The sequence below is a fragment of the Monopterus albus genome, unplaced genomic scaffold (genome assembly GCF_001952655.1).
Source record: "Monopterus albus unplaced genomic scaffold, M_albus_1.0 scaffold35.1, whole genome shotgun sequence".
NCBI lineage: Eukaryota > Metazoa > Chordata > Actinopteri > Synbranchiformes > Synbranchidae > Monopterus > Monopterus albus.
This window is the reverse complement of record NW_018127915.1, coordinates 746,385-768,745: the sequence shown is the minus strand read 5'-3', so window position 1 is coordinate 768,745 and position 22,361 is coordinate 746,385. Positions and strand designations below refer to the sequence as shown.

At 41.0% G+C, this 22,361-nt stretch overlaps 1 protein-coding gene across 5 annotated transcripts; it reads left to right on the top strand.

The window, feature by feature from the left end:
• Positions 1 to 5: 5 nt before the first annotated feature.
• Positions 6 to 20,406, top strand: ciita (class II, major histocompatibility complex, transactivator). Of its 5 annotated transcripts, none has more exons than XM_020597894.1 (23): positions 6 to 1,306; positions 6,558 to 6,611; positions 8,272 to 8,319; positions 8,591 to 8,626; positions 8,667 to 8,681; positions 9,073 to 9,192; positions 9,289 to 9,345; positions 11,382 to 11,429; positions 12,468 to 12,650; positions 13,474 to 13,524; positions 14,221 to 14,334; positions 14,434 to 14,493; positions 14,610 to 14,821; positions 14,990 to 16,338; positions 16,592 to 17,128; positions 17,580 to 17,759; positions 17,857 to 17,928; positions 18,020 to 18,100; positions 18,723 to 18,806; positions 18,955 to 19,038; positions 19,140 to 19,223; positions 19,565 to 19,648; positions 19,804 to 20,406. In XM_020597894.1, the coding sequence occupies exons 1-23, from the start codon at positions 16 to 18 to the stop codon at positions 19,877 to 19,879; spliced, it is 4,920 nt and encodes a 1,639-aa protein (XP_020453550.1). In that variant the 5' UTR covers positions 6 to 15; the 3' UTR covers positions 19,880 to 20,406. The 5 variants fall into 5 exon arrangements, with proteins under 5 accessions (XP_020453550.1, XP_020453551.1, XP_020453552.1 ...); XM_020597896.1 differs by lacking the exon at positions 6 to 1,306 and adding an exon at positions 3,191 to 3,462; XM_020597895.1 differs by lacking the exons at positions 8,272 to 8,319; positions 8,591 to 8,626 and adding an exon at positions 8,352 to 8,405 and having other exon boundaries at positions 8,649 to 8,681.
• Positions 20,407 to 22,361: the final 1,955 nt, after the last annotated feature.

Here is a 22,361-nt window from a genome sequence, read left to right as displayed (position 1 = left end):
GCAGACGTTGTCACCATGGCCCAGTTTGAGGAGGTTCTGGACGGAGTGCGACTGGCTCTGACCTGCTCTTCTCCTGCTGAGATCCAGGCTCTGCTGGAGGGACTGGTGGAGGAGCAGATCATTTCAGAAGCCTACAGCAACAGCTTGAGGCAGCATCGACTGACCGAGAGGATCACCTCTGGGTGTATTCATGACCGACTGGCACGCAAACCGGGGTTTGACCAAGGATCCACCACTCACCAGTGTTATCTCAGCCAGAAGGAATGTGGGTCCCCAGGGTCTAGAGAATCTACCACCACTGACCACATCAAGACCAGTTTGGAGTCTGCGTTATCAGTGGATGAACATAACAGTGCCAAGTCTCGGCTACTGTATGATGATCAAGTTATTCATGAAAATGTTCCCAAATGTATCCAAGAGTTGAGGGGGGGACAAGCAGCGGATGAGCACTACCTTGATGACAGGATCACGTCTAGACCAATATGTTATGATGAAATGATGGAACTGCTGAGAAGTGCAGAATCTCAACAGGAACTAGTAAGTGATTATGAAAGATTTGATGAGGGGAATTCTGAGGATAAGAAGGTGTGGTTAGAAGAGATAGAGGAGGCGGCTAGGAGGATCGCTGTTCCTCTGTGGCAGCACTGGGACAGAGGACAGAAGATGTTGCTGCCACTGGTTACAACAAGTGACAAGGCAACGACACACAGTGAAGCACAATGCCCTGTTCTGAATATGGAGGAGGAAACAGAGATTGCAGCTGCTTGCAGGACACTGGACTTTTACACTGACCACTTTAAGGAGATCATAGAGACAAACTTCACATTGGACACAGAAAGAGACACACCAAAAAGTCTCTGTTTCTCTACATACAACAGTGTGATAACTACTGGGCCGAAGACAGATCATTTTAGTGCCTCTGGCGCAGCAGAAAGCGGCTCACCTGTTGTAACCTGTGCAGCAACAGACACAAACGACAACATGCTGGCGGGCCAGTTCTGCTGGGTAGCTGACAGGACCACAGACACAATGGATGATCTGCTTTTTTTTGCTGCGGACACACAATGTGGCACCGATACTGGGTTTACAGAAGACATTGAAGATTTACAGTCTCCTTGTACGCCAACAGACACTTATACTGTTGCACAAGACAGCTCGTTTTACTCAACCACACACAGTAGCATGACATTAGGTGTCAAAGACAGCTTAGAAAATGTTTCCTGGACTGGCTGTGGTCCAACAACCCGCAGCACTGATGACAGAACAGAGTTCCATGAGGATGAGGAGAGAGTGGATCCACTCTTGGGTAAGTTCGCACTCAGTCATCATATGATGTTGCCTATTTTATTTCAGCTCTGCTTTAAATGCATATATTCTCCAGTGCTTTCCTCTTCTTACCTTCTATTTACTTTAGCAAATTCACATCTACATGAAATGTCTGCGATTACAGGAATAGTAACAAAGCCTTCGTTTCACGTGCATCAGAGCATCACTGTAGCACAGAAAGAAACTTCTTTTCTAAGATTTCCAGGTGCTTTCCATTTTCCTTTTATTGCTCTCCAACATAAATTTTGAATCATCTCCATCACCCAAAGAAAAAAGAGTAGAGAATTGTTGTGTTATTCATCACCGGGTAAAGGAGGGAGTGTTCGCCTCTGGGTGAACACCCAGCCTGGATTTTGTGGTTATGGTGCATCTCACTTTCATTTTCACTTTTCAAGGCGCCCACCCTGTCACCATTGTTTTCCAGCTACACGAGATTTTTACTCAAAGCTGAATTGTCTCTTTGTATGGGTTTTCTGTACTGAGGGAAAACAGGCAGAAATAAAGGTGAGGAAACTTGCAGGAAGCAAACATTGAAAGGATGACAGGATTTCAATGGTTATACAGTCCATATTAGTTGTGCACGTGGTGGTGGTGGACTTGGCCATAGTTGACTTTGCTGTGGGGAACCTATACTGTATGTTTTGGCAGAAGACAGTGTCCATGGTGTTTTAGTTGGACATATTTACAAGGGTGGAGTTTTTATTGGTGTGATGTATTGTGGTCTTTGTATATCCAGTCGGTGTTTAGTATTATCTTTGTGTATCTGTTAGTATTTAGCTAAGATCTGTTGCATTTATTCTCCAGGCCTGTTGCTCCATATTGCTGTGGTGTACACCTGCAATTTTGTCTTTTCGTTGCTGTAGTGATTTGTCTATGATTTAATTTGTGTTTCTTGTCCAAAGACTATGGAATTGTAAAGAAAAAAAACTAGAATGCTTGACTTGGCTTGTTGGGAATGAAAAGAGTTCAATTCCTGTGCCTGTCTCTTTTTATTCCCATGGTTCCTTTCAGTTCCATCTTGTCCAGACTCCTTGCTTTGGCTCACACACACACATTGACTCTGTGTGTGTGTGTGTGTGTTTGTGCATGCATATACATATTTCATGTCCACATACACCTACTGTTTTATTTTTCACTAGTTGCCCAGTATCATATAACCAGGTAGACAAAGAGCTTTCACAAGGTATGAGTGTGTTTGATGCATTTAATGAGGGTTAATCTGTTTGGCACTGATTAACTGGTAAGTCAGGTACTTTCCGTTTCATAGCCAAACCTCCCTGTGTTTATTTACGCATGGCAAGAGGTGTGGAATCTGCACTGGTGTTTGCAAACGATGTACAGGCTCAAAAGCAGAGTTAATAGAAGCTCACCTGGGACAGACTATATACAGTATATACACATCACTGAGACTTCTAAAACTAAATGACAGTATTAATTGATCAGTGACAGACATATTAAAAGGTGGATTTCAAGCTGGGGTAGGGTTCATATCTAAATTAAGGCTGTTTCAGGTGTGAGCTGTACCACAGGAATATGTTTATGCTTTAGATATTGTAGTCCCAGGGGTCAACAAAATGAGATCAGTGCCTCAGGAAATGACATAAGCCAGAGCCAACAAAGACTTAAGGGCTGTTTACAGTATAAACTCTGGAAGCAAAATTCGGAAATTGAAGGCTTCTTGTTTAATAGACTTTTAGCCCTAGTTTTATGATTGAGTTGGAAAATGGTACACTCACTTCACACACTCTTACTTCCGTTATTTGTGTTTTAGCTTTAATGTTGCTCAGTTGCATCAGTAAGCAGCACATAATATTTCTATAACCCCGCTCCAACTGATCACTTAGGAACGTTTAAACGGAAACCGCATCTTGCAGCAGAAACAGATCCTCTACCGGAACCTCGCATCTGAGGTAACCAAACCTTGGCGACTGTGTTGGCGCAGTTAGGGCAAAGTGAAAGTAAACCATGACTCTGTTGTTAGACCGAGCAGTCTGCGCGCACAAGATAGAGATGCAAGTCATCCAAGGACATATGCAGTGGTTGTTTTAACTGAACCCAGCAGCGAGTTTATCGGACAAGAAACATATAGCAGGCCAATAGTGGACCCGAGCATCACCAGTGAAGCTGGCCCGGCAGGTAAATGTAAACCCAGCTTAGATGGGGCAGGTTGGTGGTGGGGGGGTGGGGGGCGTTGTGCCAAAGTTGCCAAAGGCATGGATGGGAAGAGTCGGTGCTTTGTCTTTGTACCTACATTCCTTTAAAGTATGTGAGTCAGTCATTTGATTTAATTTTAACTTGCGTTATTGAATTACGCACAAAGAAAAATATAAAATATTTGATCTATAACTCTCATCAATAAAGGATTCGAATGAACAAAATGATGTTTCTAAAAAATTCGCCATGTGTAAAATTGTGTATGAGCAAATGAGACGAGAAGAAATTAGTGAAAGCATGATATCTGGGGGAACTTCTAGTGAAAACAATTTAATTGCCTAGTGTCACATAAATGTGAGTAGGGTGGGTGTTTCGTGGGAATGTGTGAGCACATATTGCAGAGGGGATTTCATTTATGATCTGGACTTAGACAGACTTAAGGCTTTTCTTTGCTGTCTGACCGTTTCTCTCAAGATGTGTTGTGTTGAATGTATTCAGCAGGGCTCCTTTCTGTTGTTCAAGTTGTTGTGTTAATAAAGCATGCACCATTATTCTGTATGGTAAGTTGCCAAGTTCCTCATAACAGGGACTTTTGTTGTGCATGTTGTCATGTCATCATGCTCATTACTATCTTTTTAAAAAAACTGAATAAAATAGCACGAGGAAGTGGTGTAAAGTCATACAGCAGTGTAAGACGAATGTGTTTGGCAGTATTTTGTTTTCCTTGTATAAAACAGGGGACTCCGTTTGAGTTTGCTCAGGCAGTAATCTAACTACAGCTGGTTAGAGGATCGAACAGCAGACCTGCCAAAGAATTTGAGCAAGTCTGCTGCTGCCACCTACATCAGGGACCTGAAGGCTTTAAGGTCTGATACCTGCAACTTATTTTTTTATTTTTTTATCATTTTCATTCAGTGGAGCCTAGAGAGTGTTTTGAGTTTGGTTATCTTCATAAAGGGTGAACATTAACTGATTAGTAGTGTGCCAACCGTGCAGCGGTCAGATGCACAGTACACTCCTTCACCATACCGTCTCATCAGGACTGACTCTTTGACGCTTTTCTGCTGAACTGCATCACTGGCTGATTCACTACTTCTCCATCTTGAGGTAAATTGAGCCCCAAACAGAGAGCAAAGATCCAGGTGTTCCTCATGGCTCTCGTTTAACCCCTCAAATGCTAACATGACTAAATTCATTAAACAAGATAAGAAGCACCTTTTTCGGTTAGCGTTTTCTGTGATTGCTCGGTTCCGAATACGTGAACCACCAGTCTGCCAGTCACAGAAACCACCCATCCTTTTTGGCCAGTCGGCGTTGTTTTAACTGTACCTGCCTATGACCCATCAGACAAGGCAGGGGTTTTCACCGTTCTGACTAAGAAGTAACCTAGGGACCACTGAAGCCACCTGGGCTTTCCTAAATTAGGTACACCTGTACAATTGTATGCAATTCAATGCAACACTTCCACCTTAACATCTGTGTTTATGAAGCTTTTCATAAATGTATGAATTCAATTCAATTTATTATTGAGGTCACAGTTAAAGGTGAGTTGTACTGGACTACATCTACATTATATTTAGAGGTGTCGCTATATTTTTGTCCTCCCCATGTACATACATGAGAGGGTCAAAATATTAGGAACACCTGTGATTATAATGTAGTCCAGTACAACACCACCTTTGACTATGACACAGAAGAATTGCCCCAACAATAGTTTTATGGATCATGTTAGTTTGACCAACAAACAGACACGCTGTCAACTGAGTAGGTAATCTGGTCTAAATGTGTATGGTGAGTCAGTTTGTCTCTGAAATATCCCTGCAGTGAGATAGAAATAACCCTCGATCACCTCTCACTACACACTGTTACACACTGGATTACTGTGTGTAATGTGAATCAGTCTTAGGTTGATTTTAGTTGAGAATATCATGAGATGGACATATTAGAAAAACTCTGCTACTTCTTTCATCTTGTCAGTGAGAGGCCATGTGCTGAATGTGGTGAATAGTTTACTGTATTGTGTAGGAAACGTTCTATATTGGTAGGTGTATACTTTTAGGAGAAATGAGCATCTGCAATATCTTTCTTTCTTTCTGTGTCCGTGTTGATTTTACCTAGTAGATTTAGCCATTTCATCATGTACAGCTTCTTTGTATGATGTTTTACTTTCACTTTCCAACAGGTCAAGCAAGTGGCTATGGAAAATGAAATGATATCAAAGTAGTTGCAGTAGGATTAATAATAGCATGTGCGCAAGCTGTCTCTTTCCTCTTATGTCCCTAGAGAACAAGGAAATGTTTTTCTACCTGAACTTCCTTCATTCGTACTCACCTTCCTTAGCAGCTGTCCTCCCACCCTGGTCTTACAGCCCTTTCGTTCAAAATAGTCTCTGATAGCTACTTCATTATTATTATTATGGGTATCTTATGCCTTTATCAAACAGTTTTACTAAAGAGATGACAGGAAATGAGGGAGAGAAAGCTGGAATCCGGGCAATCCGGCATTGTTTTTGAATGACTGTATAGCACTGGTCTTTTTGAGAAACATTATTTGAGTTGATATGTATGATTTAAGATAGGAGAGATTTAGCTTAATGCTGACAAACGTTCCTTTCCTGTAAGCTGTAATATCCAAACACACTTCTAAAAGCATGTTAGGATGTAACCCACAAAAAATGTTGTTGCTTGTATCAACACAATTATACAAGAAATCCTAAATTAAGCACATTGAGTCTACCATGACACAGGTACCACATGAGAGCTAGTGAGTGGGGTGAAGTTCAGGTGATCACATTGGGCTCAAGGTTTTACTTGAAGCAAACGATTTCGCAGAGAGGAAATTCTCAAAGTTTCCATGGGAACATGCATGACAGCGGGGGCAGCAGTGATGCTGCCAAATCTTTCATCTAACGTTATCTCATCTGCAACACAGATCAAGAGTGTTGACCAGTACAAGGCGTTGCCATCAGCTTAATAGAGTGCTCTGTAGTATTTGATGATTTCATTCCTTATGCATTAATGTCATTAATGTCTTCATTTTTGCACTTCTTCTTTTTTCATTTGTGTGTGTGTTATCAGGTGTCAAGATGCAGGACATGGACCAGGACCCATTTCTACCTGGATCTCTACCAGGTTAGCATTGCTTCTGGTTCAGACCACATGTCTAGACTATAGTCCGGAGCTCTGCAGAATGGTTTGCCACAAAGCAAAATAAGGATTAGATGGAAAGCTACTGTAGTTTGCTGCATAAAGCTATTGACCTTTTGGGGTCAGCAACTGGCTGAGCTGTTAAGAAGTCAAAAAACATCTTAAAGAGTTAAATCTGACTAGATTCAGGTGAGATAATGAAGTATGAGAAGCTCCTGCTGCCTTTGCCTTGTTTCAATCATAAGCAGACCTTGTTAATCCCAATACCTAGTGCTCCTCTCATTGTTGCAGATTCTTGTCCTGATATATGCTGATAAAATGGTGGAATCTTTGAAATAGAAAAGTGGCCATTACAACTCAAAAACATTACAAGTGACATATAACTGTATTTCTGAGAGCAGCACCATAAACGGACCAAGGTCCAATAATGTGAAACATTTAAATGATTCATTAGCAATAAAATAAGTGATGTGCAACTAACTGTTGAAAATGTTTTGTCTAATAATCCTCGAAACATTATTTGAGTTGATATGTATGATTTAAGATAGGAGAGATTTAGCTTAATGCTGACAAACGTTCCTTTCCTGTAAGCTGTAATATCCAAACACACTTCTAAAAGCATGTTAGGATGTAACCCACAAAAAATGTTGTTGCTTGTATCAACACAATTATACAAGAAATCCTAAATTAAGCACATTGAGTCTACCATGACACAGGTACCACATGAGAGCTAGTGAGTGGGGTGAAGTTCAGGTGATCACATTGGGCTCAAGGTTTTACTTGAAGCAAACGATTTCGCAGAGAGGAAATTCTCAAAGTTTCCATGGGAACATGCATGACAGCGGGGGCAGCAGTGATGCTGCCAAATCTTTCATCTAACGTTATCTCATCTGCAACACAGATCAAGAGTGTTGACCAGTACAAGGCGTTGCCATCAGCTTAATAGAGTGCTCTGTAGTATTTGATGATTTCATTCCTTATGCATTTATGTCATTAATGTCTTCATTTTTGCACTTCTTCTTTTTTCATTTGTGTGTGTGTTATCAGGTGTCAAGATGCAGGACATGGACCAGGACCCATTTCTACCTGGATCTCTACCAGGTTAGCATTGCTTCTGGTTCGGACCACATGTCTAGACTATAGTCCGGAGCTCTGCAGAATGGTTTGCCACAAAGCAAAACAAGGATTAGATGGAAAGCTACTGTAGTTTGCTGCATAAAGCTATTGACCTTTTGGGGTCAGCAACTGGCTGAGCTGTTAAGAAGTCAAAAAACATCTTAAAGAGTTAAATCTGACTAGATTCAGGTGAGATAATGAAGTATGAGAAGCTCCTGCTGCCTTTGCCTTGTTTCAATCATAAGCAGACCTTGTTAATCCCAATACCTAGTGCTCCTCTCATTGTTGCAGATTCTTGTCCTGATATATGCTGATAAAATGGTGGAATCTTTGAAATAGAAAAGTGGCCATTACAACTCAAAAACATTACAAGTGACATATAACTGTATTTCTGAGAGCAGCACCATAAACGGACCAAGGTCCAATAATGTGAAACATTTAAATGATTCATTAGCAATAAAATAAGTGATGTGCAACTAACTGTTGAAAATGTTTTGTCTAATAATCCTCATTGTTTTTATTTGATAAGATTTAGAAAAGTTCCTGAATGATGATCAATTACTGAACGATTACCTAGGTAATTAATGAGCATTGTTTTTATTTGATAAGATTTAGAAGAGTTCCTGATGATCAATGATGATCAATTACTGAACAATTGCCTAGGTAATTAATGAACATGCACTCATACATACTGTATATTCTCACTCATATACCATACACTATATGTAATAACACACACATTTCACACTGGTGTATTAGAAGACTTACTCAAACACACATATTAAAGTATGAACACAAAAGTGATCTGTTGTCTCATTTCCTTTATGTGTTTTCTTACCTAAACATAGATTTGTGGAGCAATGAGGATTTGTTGAGCAACGAGCGTGTTTTCTTACCTAAACATAGATTTGTTGAGCAACGAGGATTTCGACAGCTTCAGTAAGGCTCTCCTCTTTTCATTACAGCTACTGACACATGGCAGAGAATGAATGATAGTAAAGTTCGATCCAAAAACTAGGATATTGTACGGTTAATGACTTTGACAAACATTGACACATTGAGTCTCAAGGTTAGAAGAAAACAGATATATCTGAAGGAACAAGCATGTGAGACCCCTAACATAAAGCCAGTAACAACAAAAGACAAGTGTTAAGAAATATCTTTCACTGTTTCAAGTCACCGTTGCCCGTTGTTTTACCATGTGCGCTGCTTCCTTGTCTGTGTATTCAAGACTTATAGAGATACTTGCTTCTTTACCATCATTCTCAGATCAGTAGTACTGAAATGCATGAGAATGCTAATCACCTCTCTGCTTCACTGGCCCTTTCAGTTCCTCCTTTGGAACCTTCAGTTGATATTTTCAAGACAGTAGAGCCGCCAAGCCTACTCAGCCAGCCGCCGACAAAGAATGCCAACCTGACAGGCAAAAAAAGGGGGAAACGACATAAAGGTAAATACCCAGCCCTCCAATTGTTGCTCATTCTGGTCATGCCTCTGCCACATGAAGCATTGTTTACATTTTTGGTTTATATTTTTTCCTCTCCAGGTTCCTGGCCCGGCAATAAGACCACGCCATCCAGACCAAAAAAGCACAAAGCAGCAGGTGATCTACCCAGATTATTTGTCTGGATTTCTGTCGGTTACAGTTTTTCTCAGTTTTTTTGGTACATGTCTCGAATCCTCCTTGATATTTGCAAAACAGTAAGAGCATTTCTTCAAACAGCACCACACAGATTACCTGCAGAAGCACATAAATCCTTAGTTTAAATACATATGTCAGTGAGCACGTCCATGCCATCAGAATGACGAGTCCTTGTGCCATTGTTTACAAACCTGGCAGTCAAAATACCTGTCACCTTGTTAGTATAACTAGTCAGTGTTCTCTGGAAGGATTCTCTGATGGAAACTATGGGTCAGTGAGCACGTCCATGCCATCAGAATGACGAGTCCTTGTGCCATTGTTTACAAACCTGGCAGTCAAAATACCTGTCACCTTGTTAGTATAACTAGTCAGTGTTCTCTGGAAGGATTCTTTGATGGGAACTACGTTTCAGGTTTTGATGACAACAGCTGAAAATACACAAGGCTGCACTTGTTCTGTATGGCATGAATCAATTTCAACAGTATAGTTTTACATTACTGTATGAGATCAGACAGTTTCACGATTACACCCTTCCTGTTTTTACTGGTCCAGCAATGCAGAAAAGAAAGTGTTTTACAGCACTGTATAGCACAAAGTAAAAGATACAACATTAGAAATATAAACACCCCCTAGACAGAACATGGTTGTCCCAACATTTGGGAGGTTCAACAGAGAACCATATAATGCATTTTGATCAACATGACATAAACAATTGATAATATAGGAAACACCACACAATTGTACACAATCATTTACATGAATGTGCCAAAGCATTTGCAATTTGTTAAAGGCAATGAGATATTACATAAATGATGTGCACAAGTGAGTGGATGATGTGGTGGTTCAAGTAGTTTAGAGAATTTCATTTCTGATTTGAGACAATGTGTGAAAGCGACTGAGAAAATCTAGCTATTTATGACATTTAGGTTTCAAATTTGATTTGATTTGATTTGATTTGATTTATTCTTTCAAGCATGTAAAGACAGTTGATATATCAACACACATAATTTTACACATATCCAACAAATGCTAATCCAATATCAATTTGCTTATACCTAGTACATGCTTGAATGGAGTAGGAAGAAGTCAGACTTATCCAGTCCTACCCCATGACATCATCTTACATCATTGGTTTGCAAACAGTATCTCTTCATAAATAATTCTCTTCTACACCACACAAGTAACATACTAAAGAATTATTACAAAGTGTTAACATTCATACACCACACCCACAATGTTCCATCTAATTAATCATTGAGCCTGTTCTTGCATATATCTTGATTGACACATACCTTTATATTTATGTTTAAACTCATCAATTCTATTACTATTTTTTATGTCCACACTTAAATTATTCCATAGTTTTACCCCACTTATGGAAATACAGAATCTTTTTTTGGTTGTACGTATAGCATGAATTTTTAAATTTAACTGACCCCTTAAATTGTATCCCCCTTCCCTTTCATTAAATTGTTTTTGAATTCCACCAGGTAATAAATTGTTCCTGGCTTTATACATAAACACAGCAGTCTTATATGAGTGGACGCTGTTAACTATATAACCTGCACAGTTGTCTTATTGGCCAACAGCCCGTCTCATCATTAATGTTTTATCACTGTCCTTCCCATTTTTATAGTCAGTCATTGATCCAGTACCTGGTCAAAGCACATTACAAAGTTCAAGAATCTCATGGTTGATTTTCATTTTGTATAGAAAGGAACAGTGGCCATTGGCTGTGTGGAACAGTAGGAAAATAAGTCAGAAAATCTAAAGCTGTACAGCATGATTTGTAGTTAATGATCTAGGACTTGCTGTCACAGTGGGATGGTCCTTGAAAACAGTACTTTCCAAAAGCTTCCTAAGGCTTTACTGAAGGACTAGTCACCACCTTGTGGTCTTGGGTATGTTCACATTGGTGGATCTAGGCTTACTTTGTGGCTATCTTTGTGTGTTTAGCTAAGAATCTGGTTGTAATGTTAGTTCTTCATCTGTTGCAGAGCCAACAAAAAGCAAAAAGGCACAGGCTGAGCCAGCTGTCACTCCCAGTAAGTGTCCCTACTGCAAACTGATGTAGTTCCCAGGGGAACAGAAAGACATGGTCATTTTTAACCATCTTAAAGGGGAAATAAGAAAGAATTACCTGTCACATAGGTAAAAAATTACAGGGGTAATTCAAGTTGCTCTCATTAGCGGAGCTGGGAGAAAAGAATGAGAGGGTTGTATCTGTGCAGACTGGGCAGAAATGTGTTAAATGTTGCTACAGTGCAGTGTAAAATGCATTATTATGAATGTAATATGCTATATACAGCTGTTAAATTAAACATAATATATTAAACAGACCAAAACATCTGAACTATATGCACAGAAACAAGGCAGACCTCACACCATACTACAGTAGTAACATTAGACTCATGAGTGAAGGGTGAGTTAGTCATCCTTGTTTGACCTGGTTCCTTCATAACACTGGAATGCAAATTCAGAAACAGGAAGTTTAATTTTGAATATGTCATATGAGACATCACATTGACGAACCAAAAAGACTCTCACTTCTGCCAACTTCCTCCAGATTTACAATTAAAAGTCAAACTGCTTGCTTAACAAAGCTGTAATAGAAAAACAAACAGCGCAAGCTGAATATAAGGATAATCACCTTTATTTGGCCAAGCATGTTACACACAAGGAATTTGTTTCCGGTACAGAACCAAGGCAGCCATTTGTGGCTGCCAACTCAACCAATGGCTCTAACCATAGGGGGCCAACTTGGGGGGGTCAGTGTCTTGCCCAAGGAGACTTCAACATGAGGACTGCAGGCACTGAGATTCAAACCTCCAACCTTCTGGTTGAGAGACGACCGCCCTACCCATTGAACCACAGTTATCCCACATATGCAGAACACAGAAGTCAAAATTATTTTAGGTATGCGGCTGTGAAAACCTCACTCATGAGTCAAGACACAAAATCCTTTGCTATTTCTTGGGAAAGTCAACTTGCTTCCTTGTTCACCCTTTCCTGTTTGATAAGCTCAAGGTTAATGTGACATGTTGATGGAAAACAAGAAGATAACGTTTCTGAATGTTGTGCAGCTTGTGCAGACACTGACACTGGATCAGAGCTGAGTCCACCACAGACAGTGGGCCTCTCCACCACTCCACCAAAAATCCTACAGCTCCAGTTTATCACCATCCCAGACACTCCAGGATATCAGGTCGTTCAAACACTAAGGCTCTCTCCACCGGTTACAGCTGCTGGTGCTACATACATATTAGGTGAGTAAAATATTCACATACACTGAGTTATCATATTTTGTTTAGGTGCACCTGTTTAATTTTCTACAACTGTAAAAAAAGAAAAGAAAATCTTGTTAGTGTTCAGTTTTTGTTGACATTGTGTCTGAGACGTATTGATTGCTTACAGGAAATGAAAACTCAGTGGTTATGCTGTGACATATTAATAACCATGAAAACTGGATCATCAAACTTATTTTAAGAAGAAGTGTGATACATCTGGGGTTAGCAACCACAACCTGTTTGACTGTAAAATATCTGGAAACAAGTGTCTGCATGCAGCTTTTCTTATTCATCTTATTCATCTTGTCATCAACTGAATTGCAATGCTGTATTTGATTCAGTTTAACCTGTAGTACTCTTTTGGACAGACGTGTACTACTTTGTCTCTGTCAGCAGTTATGGATCTGGTCGCATGTTGACGTGACCTGTCTCCCAAGGCTCAGTCTTAGGGCATCTTTTCTTTAAATCCCCCAACGTTTAAACCACAAGGATTTGAAAATAACTGACAACTCCTTGTGTTAGTATTTAATGTATGAAATTGTATGATAGCAATGCAGTGCCTATCTGCATATGGTGATTATGCAACTCAAGCCTGGAATAAGCTTCCAAAAGATTTGAGTCTAATTCTACATTGTGAACGTCTTCCCATTCAACTATTTCTATTGTCTAAATTCAAATTAGTGTTAAATTACATATTTAATTTTCTTGCACTTACTCTGTGAAATACACTTGCACCACATGAATGTCTGTGTTTTGCACATACACTGCATCAACAGTACATAAATATCTCTTTCTAATACAGTTCCTGCTGCTTCACCACCCTACAAACACCAAATGCCACCGCTCTCCCCATGTGAGTAAAAAAAAACTCTTAAATATGGGATGTGCATGTGTATATGTTTGTCTCTACTTCATGCATGTACAGACAGGTGTCAAGATACAAGGGAAAATCTAAATAAATGAGAGGCCTCCTCCAGGATGAGATAGGGTACGAGGGGTCACTGAATGGTTTGATGACGTTGAACATGATGTGAATCAGATGCTGTGGCCTTCACAGTCAGCAGACCTCAGCCCAGTTTTACAGCTGTGGGAGATGTTGGAGTGAGGCGTTAGGCAATGTCTGTTGGAACAATGGCGTCACGAGGGGTCACTGAATGGTTTGATGACGTTGAACATGATGTGAATCAGATGCTGTGGCCTTCACAGTCAGCAGACCTCAGCCCAGTTTTACAGCTGTGGGAGATGTTGGAGTGAGGCGTTAGGCAATGTCTGTTGGAACAATGGCGTCCATTCCTCCAGTAGAGTTCAGAAACTTGCTAAGGTGCACTGAAGCTGTTCTGGTGACACATGGAGGCCCAGCACCTCACTGAGACTCTTTATGTTGCTTTGTCCTTTCATTTGTCACCTGTCGCTTTGCAGATGTCTCAGTCTGCCAGTGTTACATTGGTTATGGCTTCATATTCCACATTCCACAGTCTTACTTCCTAGGCACCAGCAAGGCACCCACTCGCTACCAACTGCTATGTTCTTTCTTCTCTTGTGCTTGTAGTGAACGGTGCGGTAGCACCAATCCAGATGAGTTCATCCCCATCAGGATCTTTATCAGAAACTGCTAACAAAGCCATGTCTCCCACTGGTACCTCACCACTCTCCCCCAGTGATGGGCCCTATCAGTATCTGTCTCACTCCTTCCTCCTTGTGCATAAGTTATCCTGTAGAGTTAACTGCCATGTAACATATATCATGACTTGTTACATTTCAGAACTGTCTCTATGTAAAGAACCACAGCTTCCCCAGTCTCCTGCTGTCCTTGATATTCCACGTAAGCTACCCCGTGTTTTTAACTCCATCACTTCTGCCTTGGTCAAACATTTGCATTATGTGCAAATCATCTTTTGTGGAACAGCAGCTTGATGTTCAATTGTATTTGTTGTTCAGAGGTTGTAAAGGACTACATTCGGGAAGCCAGAACCCACATGAGTCAGACCTGCCAGGATATTGGGGAGGGCCATAGTTTGACTTCTCATTATGTTGATATGCAAGTGAGTCAGAGAGAGATTCATCGCTCTGGAAAAAACACAAATAAATGCGCGGACAAGGAGCTGGTCTTCATAGGAAATACAAATCGGCAAAAAGGCTCGTTGGGGCAGGTAAGAGTTTCACTTTTTCATCTAGTGCTATACTTTTTTGAACACAGCCAAATGTGAGACTCCTCTGTGAAGCTGAGTGTTTTTACATGTTTACATGACTTTGAAACATTGATGAAATCACTGGCTGTAATTTAGTAGAAGATATTTGTTTATCTTTTTTCTGCTCAGATCTTTGAAGGCTCAAAAGGAGACAAACCCATATTGCTACTTGGCAATGCAGGCATGGGAAAAACCACCCTGATCAGGAAGCTGTGTTTTGATTGGTCCAGAGACAGCATCCCACAGTTTGACTTTGTCTTCGTATTAGACAGCAAAGCACTCACTTTAACGGAGTCGACCTACAGCCTTCAGACTCTCCTTTTAAACCTTTCCTCGTTTGCACCTTCCTGCACAGACCCTGATGCAGTGTACGCTCAAATTCTTGCGGCCCCTAAGCGTGTGCTCATCATTTTTGATGGGTTTGACGGGTTGCGGGACTATGAAATCCTGCTCCAGACTCAAGAAAAGGACTTGATTACTTCATTTCAGAAAGACAGTAAAGCCCAGAACTACACAGTGAAACGTTTATACTCTGCCATCCTTCAGAAGGTCCTCCTCCCTGGCTGCACTCTTCTGCTCTCTACGCGGCCAAGAGGTGCTGCCAGCCAGCTACTGCGGCGAGTGGACAGCTTTCTGGAGGTCTGTGGATTCACCCCCACAGATGTAGAGACATACATGTCCCAGTACTTCACTGATCCTGCCCTCAGATCATCTGCACTGGACCGCTTAAAAAGCTGTAGCTATCTTCATCTGCTTTGCTGGAATCCCAGTCTTTGTCGACTGGTGTGCTTGGTTTTAGAACAGACTAAAAGTTTGGTGGCCCTACCAAGAACTTTAACTGGGCTCTGTCATCAAGTACTTCGTCTGAAAATGGAACTAGACAGGAACAGCACCAACTCACCGGCTGAAGCTCAAGCACAAATATCCCTGCAATCTGTAGAAGAAACCCAGACACAAATCTCAAGTAATACTCAAAGGAAGAGGCGCTACAGTAAGACTCAGACAAAGTCCAGAGTGCAGGTTCGCTCTCGCCCCCAAAGCACAAGGAGGGCGAAATGGCAGAAGAAGGAGGAAATTGAAGTGGACGGAGAGGAGATGGAGAGTGTTGAAAGGGAGGCCGACAGAACAGAACAGACAGAGTTGCTGATCCAGCTCAGCTCTTTGGCCTGGGATGGGGTCAAAGCCAGCTCCTCCATACTTACCACAGTTGTATCTGCCAAACTCAAGGCGTTTGGCCTCAGGACAGGGTTCTTCCTTTCTCACCCCCTAAAAACAAAGCCAGTTGTCTCAAGCGGTGAGGAGGAGGGAGGAGAAAGGGAGGACAAAGAGGAAATAGGAGAACAAAAGAAAAAAGAAGGGAGGGGAAAGAGATGGAGGACAGACATCGAAAATGCCGACAGCAGTGATGACCGAATCATGTTGTGGGCCAACCCTTTCCTTCAGAGTTACCTGGCAGGGGTCCATCTGGCTTTGTCAAGGTAAAAATAATTTAGTAGACAAAACAGTTTTTTGAAAATGATCTATTAGATTAACAGGAATAAAAAATAAAAATGATAGAATGGACTGAAGGGCTCGATGTTAAAACAAGTCAATTCTAAGCTTGCATGTCCCATGTTGGATCAAAAGTGAAAGAGCATATCCCTTTCCACTCTTAGCTTCTTTTCCCTTTCACTTTCAATGCCCTACCTTGTTTGAATCTCCCTGACCCACTCTCACTTTCTTTTTCCCCAGGACTGTATCAGAACGCAGCTTCCTTCAGACCCTCCTGTTCCAGTCAGGCCAGAAGGGACGCCGGCGACCTCAAAGAGAGGAACTCGAACTCACTCAAAGATTTGCAATCGGCCTACTGTTCCACACCAGAACAGAGCTGCAGGGACTTCACTTATACCCAGAGACAGCCTTTAGAGATATGGTCAGGAGCAAGCAGGCTTTAGTAACAAAACACCTTGAAGGTCTTTCCCATGGTGACTTGAGCTCTGCCCAGGTCCTGGAGGCATGCCACTATGTTTACGAGACAAGTTTCATTCATGGCAACGGTAGTAGAGACAGTGGTGGCACACGACTGCTCACTCACCTGGCATCGAATCTTCCAGAAGTGCTGACATTTCATGGAGTTTCGCTCAACCCGCCAGATGTGTTCATAGTGCAGAATGTTCTCAGCAGGGGTGGAACTGAAGGCAGAAGTTTCTGTTTAGACGTGGAGGATTCTGGGATAAATGTTTCTGGACTCCAAGCTCTAGTGGGACTCAGCAACATCAACACATACAGGTACCGATTACAGTCCACATCTCAAAAAGGTGCTTGGCATTTGTGCAACCCACCTCCTCCAAATCAACAATGTACAGCAGATCTGTTAAGATTTAGATTTGTGCACATTCCAAGTCAGTGCACATCCAGTTCACAAAGATAACATTAGCGCCGTTAGCTACAGTTTTTGACAGCTGATACAATTTGAAATAAGAAGCATCTACCTCTGTCTGAAATCAAGGACCAATTGTATCAAAACTTTGTGGAAATGTGGGTGTTAAATCTGCAAAGTGCTGGTCAAGAATGGAAAACTTGACAGATATAGCAGTAATAGGAGGGATGTGGATGGGACTTAACAAACACCAAGTATTTCATATTAAATATCCTGATTAAAAAACACTTTTGTCCATTTTGTATCACATCCCAGTGATACCAGTGTGAAACCCTATGAAACTTTTGGGTGTCCCCCTAGGGCTTGCATTGCCGATGTCATCACCCTGTGGGAGCAGCTGGAGCAGAGTGGTGAGGAGGGGCTCCTACAAGGGGCAGTGTCCAAACTCAAGATCGACCCTCTGAAAGCAACACAGGTGTGTCACATAGAGCACCTGGCAAAGCTGGTGAACATACATACGCACAGGAGGCTGTCAGACAGGTAATACACACACACACACACACACACACAAATACACTCAAATATACCTTACCTCATAACAGCTTAATGTGTCTGTGTGTGTTATGTTTACTTGTAGTTCCAGCCAATCAAATTCCATCCTGGCAGAGGGAATACCAGCTGTCAAAGAGCTATATAAGCTGCAAGTTGAGTGAGTAACTCCAACATTTGACATCTGAAAATGTGATGATAATGATGACGACATAAATGATGATGATGATGATGATGACGTGTCCCTCTAGGCTTGGTCCAGAGAAAGGTCCCCTAGGTCTTCCCAAGCTGTGGGAGCTCCTGCCAGGTTTACAGAACCTAAGGCACTTAGAGTAAGTATGCACACACTTACATCCAGTTCTCTCCTACCTCATCTGTCTCTTATGGGGTTTTTCTTTCATAGGAACCTACTGAAACATTTCTTTTTCCGCTGCCCTCCATCTGCTCTGGAGGTGCATTCCATTCTAAATTTTGGCACCCTTCAGGGGATAGTACTAAAATAAAGTTCCAGGACCCCAAGAGGGGGGAAGGCAGTGCGTGCGAACAGAGCTATCAACTATTAGCATCTACAAGCGCCGTGTGCTAACACACTCACTAATTTAGAGATAAAACGGGGACTTCGGTGAGTGGACCACGTGAAAAGCAGCACAGACATCACATTTCAGCAGGTCTGTGTTCTGCTTGTTCAGTGGCTGTTTGATAAACTGTTCACACAGTCTCTGCTACTGGCAGATTGTGGCACTGTGGAGTGATACTTCAGGTCCTCTGCTCAGCTGTGAGTGTGAGAGAGGAGTGCAGGTGCTCCCTCCTCTAAACAGAGGGGTTATGGCAGGTGACAGCTAACAAGCTCTGTTATGGGTTGGCAGGTGCCTACAGTGGAAAATGTGTTTATGTGTTTGTACAGTATGTGTGTGTTCCCAGTGTCTGACACTCATTGTCTCTGTCATTCTTCAGTCTAGAGAACAGTGAGATTAGGGACAAAGGAGCAGAGCAACTGGCTGATGCTTTGGTCTCACTTTGTTCCCTGGAAGAACTCAAGTGAGTATAATATGCTGACCTCCCCACCTTTTTTAAATCTCTCAGCCTAGGGTTGTTATAAAAAACAGAACATTTGAACTAACAGTCACCTACTTTTTAACATTGTAAGAGCTTCAAGTTTAACCAACTTCCTCTTTCTGGTTTCCAGTCTGTCAGACAATTGTATCGGTGACTGTGGGGTGAAGAAACTCACAACCACATTGAGGGATTTGCCTAAACTGCGCTGTTTAAGGTATATAATTTAAACATACACCCATACAACAGCAGCCACAGTGGAACATACTGTAAACCCACAGAGTTTCACTTCCATCTTCCTCCTTCTCTTTTGTCCAGTCTCTTCAGAAATGTGATTTCTGACGAAGGGGCAGAGAGTTTAGCAGCTGTCCTCCCACACATGGATGCTCTCACTGACCTGGAGTAAGTCTACGTAGCTCATTTTTCCATTAGACATTTGTTGCACCTACATGTGTTTGTGTGCTGAGGACAACTCATACTCATAGTATGTTTGTATATGTAACTCCAGAAACACGAAATAGAAATGAGAAAAATATATGTCTAATTTTTAAAAAATGTTTCAGCACACAAAGGTTCTGCACACAAGGAATTTAAATACACATTAAAAGAGGAACCAGTGAAATATTATCAGATGCAAGTAGACATTCAGTCGTTTGTCGAGTGGTCAGCAGGGATATTAGAAGATGCAAAATGATAATGATAATGACAGTTCCTGTCTAAGCTTGTTTCCTCCTGTTTGACAGTCTATTATTCAACAAGCTGACAGATGTTGGAGCACAAAGTCTTGGAGACAGCCTGAGAAACTGTCATAAAATTAAGACTCTAAGGTGAGTGTGTGATAGTTTTCTAGGCAAGATGTTAAATTGCTTCCCATCTCATTTCTTTTCCTATCATGTCATATTACTTCAAAATATATCTTTATCTTTATCCAAATATCTTTCTTTTCTCACCTTGTCTCTTGTTTCCTCTCATCCCACTTCAGGATGTGGAACGAGCGTATGTCCTGTAGAGTGATTGAGAGACTTCAGCATCAGGACAACCGGATCTGTTGTCACTAGAACAATGTGGAACCTCTGTACTACAAGGCTATAAACGTACTATCATGCATGACATGCATTCATGTTGACACTACACAGTCCATTTTTTAAAGCATGTTTGTTTGATAGACTGCAACAGGAACATGAGGTGAGCATGAGAGAGGGGAAGTGCACTAAAAGGAACCAAACCTGGAGGGTTATTTGCTGCTTTAACAGTTTACCAAATTCTTTTCTCAGATTAATTTCAGTGCTACTGTACAAGAAAACTATGAATCCTTCACCACCACATGGTATACACAGTAGTAAATGATTGGTGATGCTTGGCACAAACTGTAGATGCACATTTGCACTATGATCATTTTTATATTGTTTTTACAGAAGTGTATGTTGGTTTGTATCAGTTAAAACCTTTTTTTCTGTCTGATGCCATTGTCCCAATGGCATCCCACTATACTTCTTTGTTTTTGTGTTTGTATTTTTGGTTTTGTACATTTGTGGCTTTCTCCAGACATCTTAATGTACAGTATGTTAAATAAAATGTTTCACATTGCCACCATTTAAGTGTTGTGTCATCTGTTCATTTCACATGTTTACTGAATTCAAAGGTTTATTAAAAACTTGTTTTCACTTCCTTCCTAACATGTTTCTGTTCTCTTTTTTTTTTGGTGTTAGCTGACATTTAACACTCGTGTGTTTTCTGCAGCTCTGCGTAGTTGGCTAAAATAAAACTATTTGCGTCAATCTGACCACCAAAATGTTACAGGTGCAGTAATGAAGGCAGATGGTCCCTAATTTTGATGTCATGGAAAAATACGGGGAAAAATCTATTCTATAAATCTATAAATTGTTCTGATGACTCTTAGGATTTATATTACTCTAGCAACTTTACACATTGATGTAAATTTAGGTCACATAGAGGGTTTAATTCAATGTTTATGAATCTGAAAATAGCATTTCAAAGTCTTAAAATTTTTCATTTAGGTTTGGAGATGACAGCAGAAAGCCTGGGTGTAGAGTTTGAAAGACGTGGACGTTTATCAGTCAGGGAGGCTGCTGAGTTGCATTATGGGAAAATGTAGGAGTGGGCATTTTGGAGGACTGACCTATACTTAAAAAAAGTTTGGATATCTGAGGGTCTGATGCTTTGATTTCTCTTGTAAAGCTGGTTCCATCAGACCTCTGAGCCACTTCCCTCATCCAAACGAACTCACCCAGAATGGTAAGTCTGACCTTTGAGCCGTGTTTGGATTCAAGATGATGCTGCTCCATATTTGGCTAACATGTAAATGGACCAAGCCACACTCAAAGCGTCATTAAATTCGGTTTTTCTGTATTTTATTGTATGCGCAATAGTATAATGGTGAGGTACAATCACGGCTACGTGGCTCATTATGTTACCTCAAGACGTCAGGTAACGTCAGTTGTCGAGCACAGACATTTTAGTCTGCAGATTCTAAAAAACCTGAAAACCACACTACCTCAGCGTGACCCATTGAAGGTTTCCTTTAAAGGCACCAGCAGTATCAACACGCCCCAACCAGCCGCTGTTAATCTCTGGTGCTTTGATGCCTTCTTGTGGACAAAATATAAGATAGCGCCAACATGGAGCACAGCTGCTGAATATGTCCACTTCAAACATTCATCTAATGCAGGAAGATCCACAAATATACTTCTAAAATGAGAAGCTAAAGAAAGAGTCAAAAAGCTGGCATTCATTCAGTTTATTAAATACACGTTGGAAAATAAAACTCTGTTATGATTCATAGCTTATTGTAGCATGTGCGTGTCTGCAAAGGTGCAGCTGTGGAGTGATGACTCAAGCAGTGTTCATCTCGACTACTCCCCACCTAACAACTTCACTTGATACTGATTTCTCAATATACAGTGTGACTTTTATTTTCAGTTACTCAGCTCATTATTATACTGACACTGACCTTTAGTTAAAAAAAAAAAAAACCCGATATCACCTGTTCATGCTGTCCATTCCAGCATGATGCAGATTCTCTTGGAACATTTACGTACAGACTGCTCACCTGTGGGAAGACTTGGTATTCATTCTATGAATTTTGATTAAATTCCATACAAACATTGTTTTAATATTTAATGAATACTAGTATCCTGAGCTTCAGTGTCCTGTGGTCTAAATGCTGTTTCAAAAACAGACTTCTTATGAATATTCTGATTTACGCTGACAAGTTCAACCTTCAGAAGCATCACCATAAAATACTGCTTAACAACAGCATTAATCCAAAAAGGCGAACGCGTCTAGTTACAACCCATCAATATTCTATATTTGTTGAACTCCATATCTTTGAAAATAAGGATTTATGATGTGCATTACACAGTCGGACTGCGCTGTCATCCACGTGTTTGATTCTTTACACTCCTGTTCTGGAGTTCCAGCACAGTACCAGACGATTCACCTGACTATGTTTAATGTCAGTGATGTGAACAGTCTGATCTGGGGACAGCAGAGCAGGGTCACCCTGGTTGTTTGAGTGTA

Excerpts from the sequence above, each read along its gene's own strand:
- ciita (XM_020597894.1), top strand. The coding sequence starts at position 16 with ATGGCCCAGTTTGAGGAGGTTCTGGACGGAGTGCGACTGGCTCTGACC. Across the intron at positions 17,760-17,856 it reads CACAGGAGGCTGTCAGACAG|TTCCAGCCAATCAAATTCCA; the intron begins GTAATACACACA and ends GTTTACTTGTAG. Across the intron at positions 19,649-19,803 it reads CATAAAATTAAGACTCTAAG|GATGTGGAACGAGCGTATGT; the intron begins GTGAGTGTGTGA and ends ATCCCACTTCAG.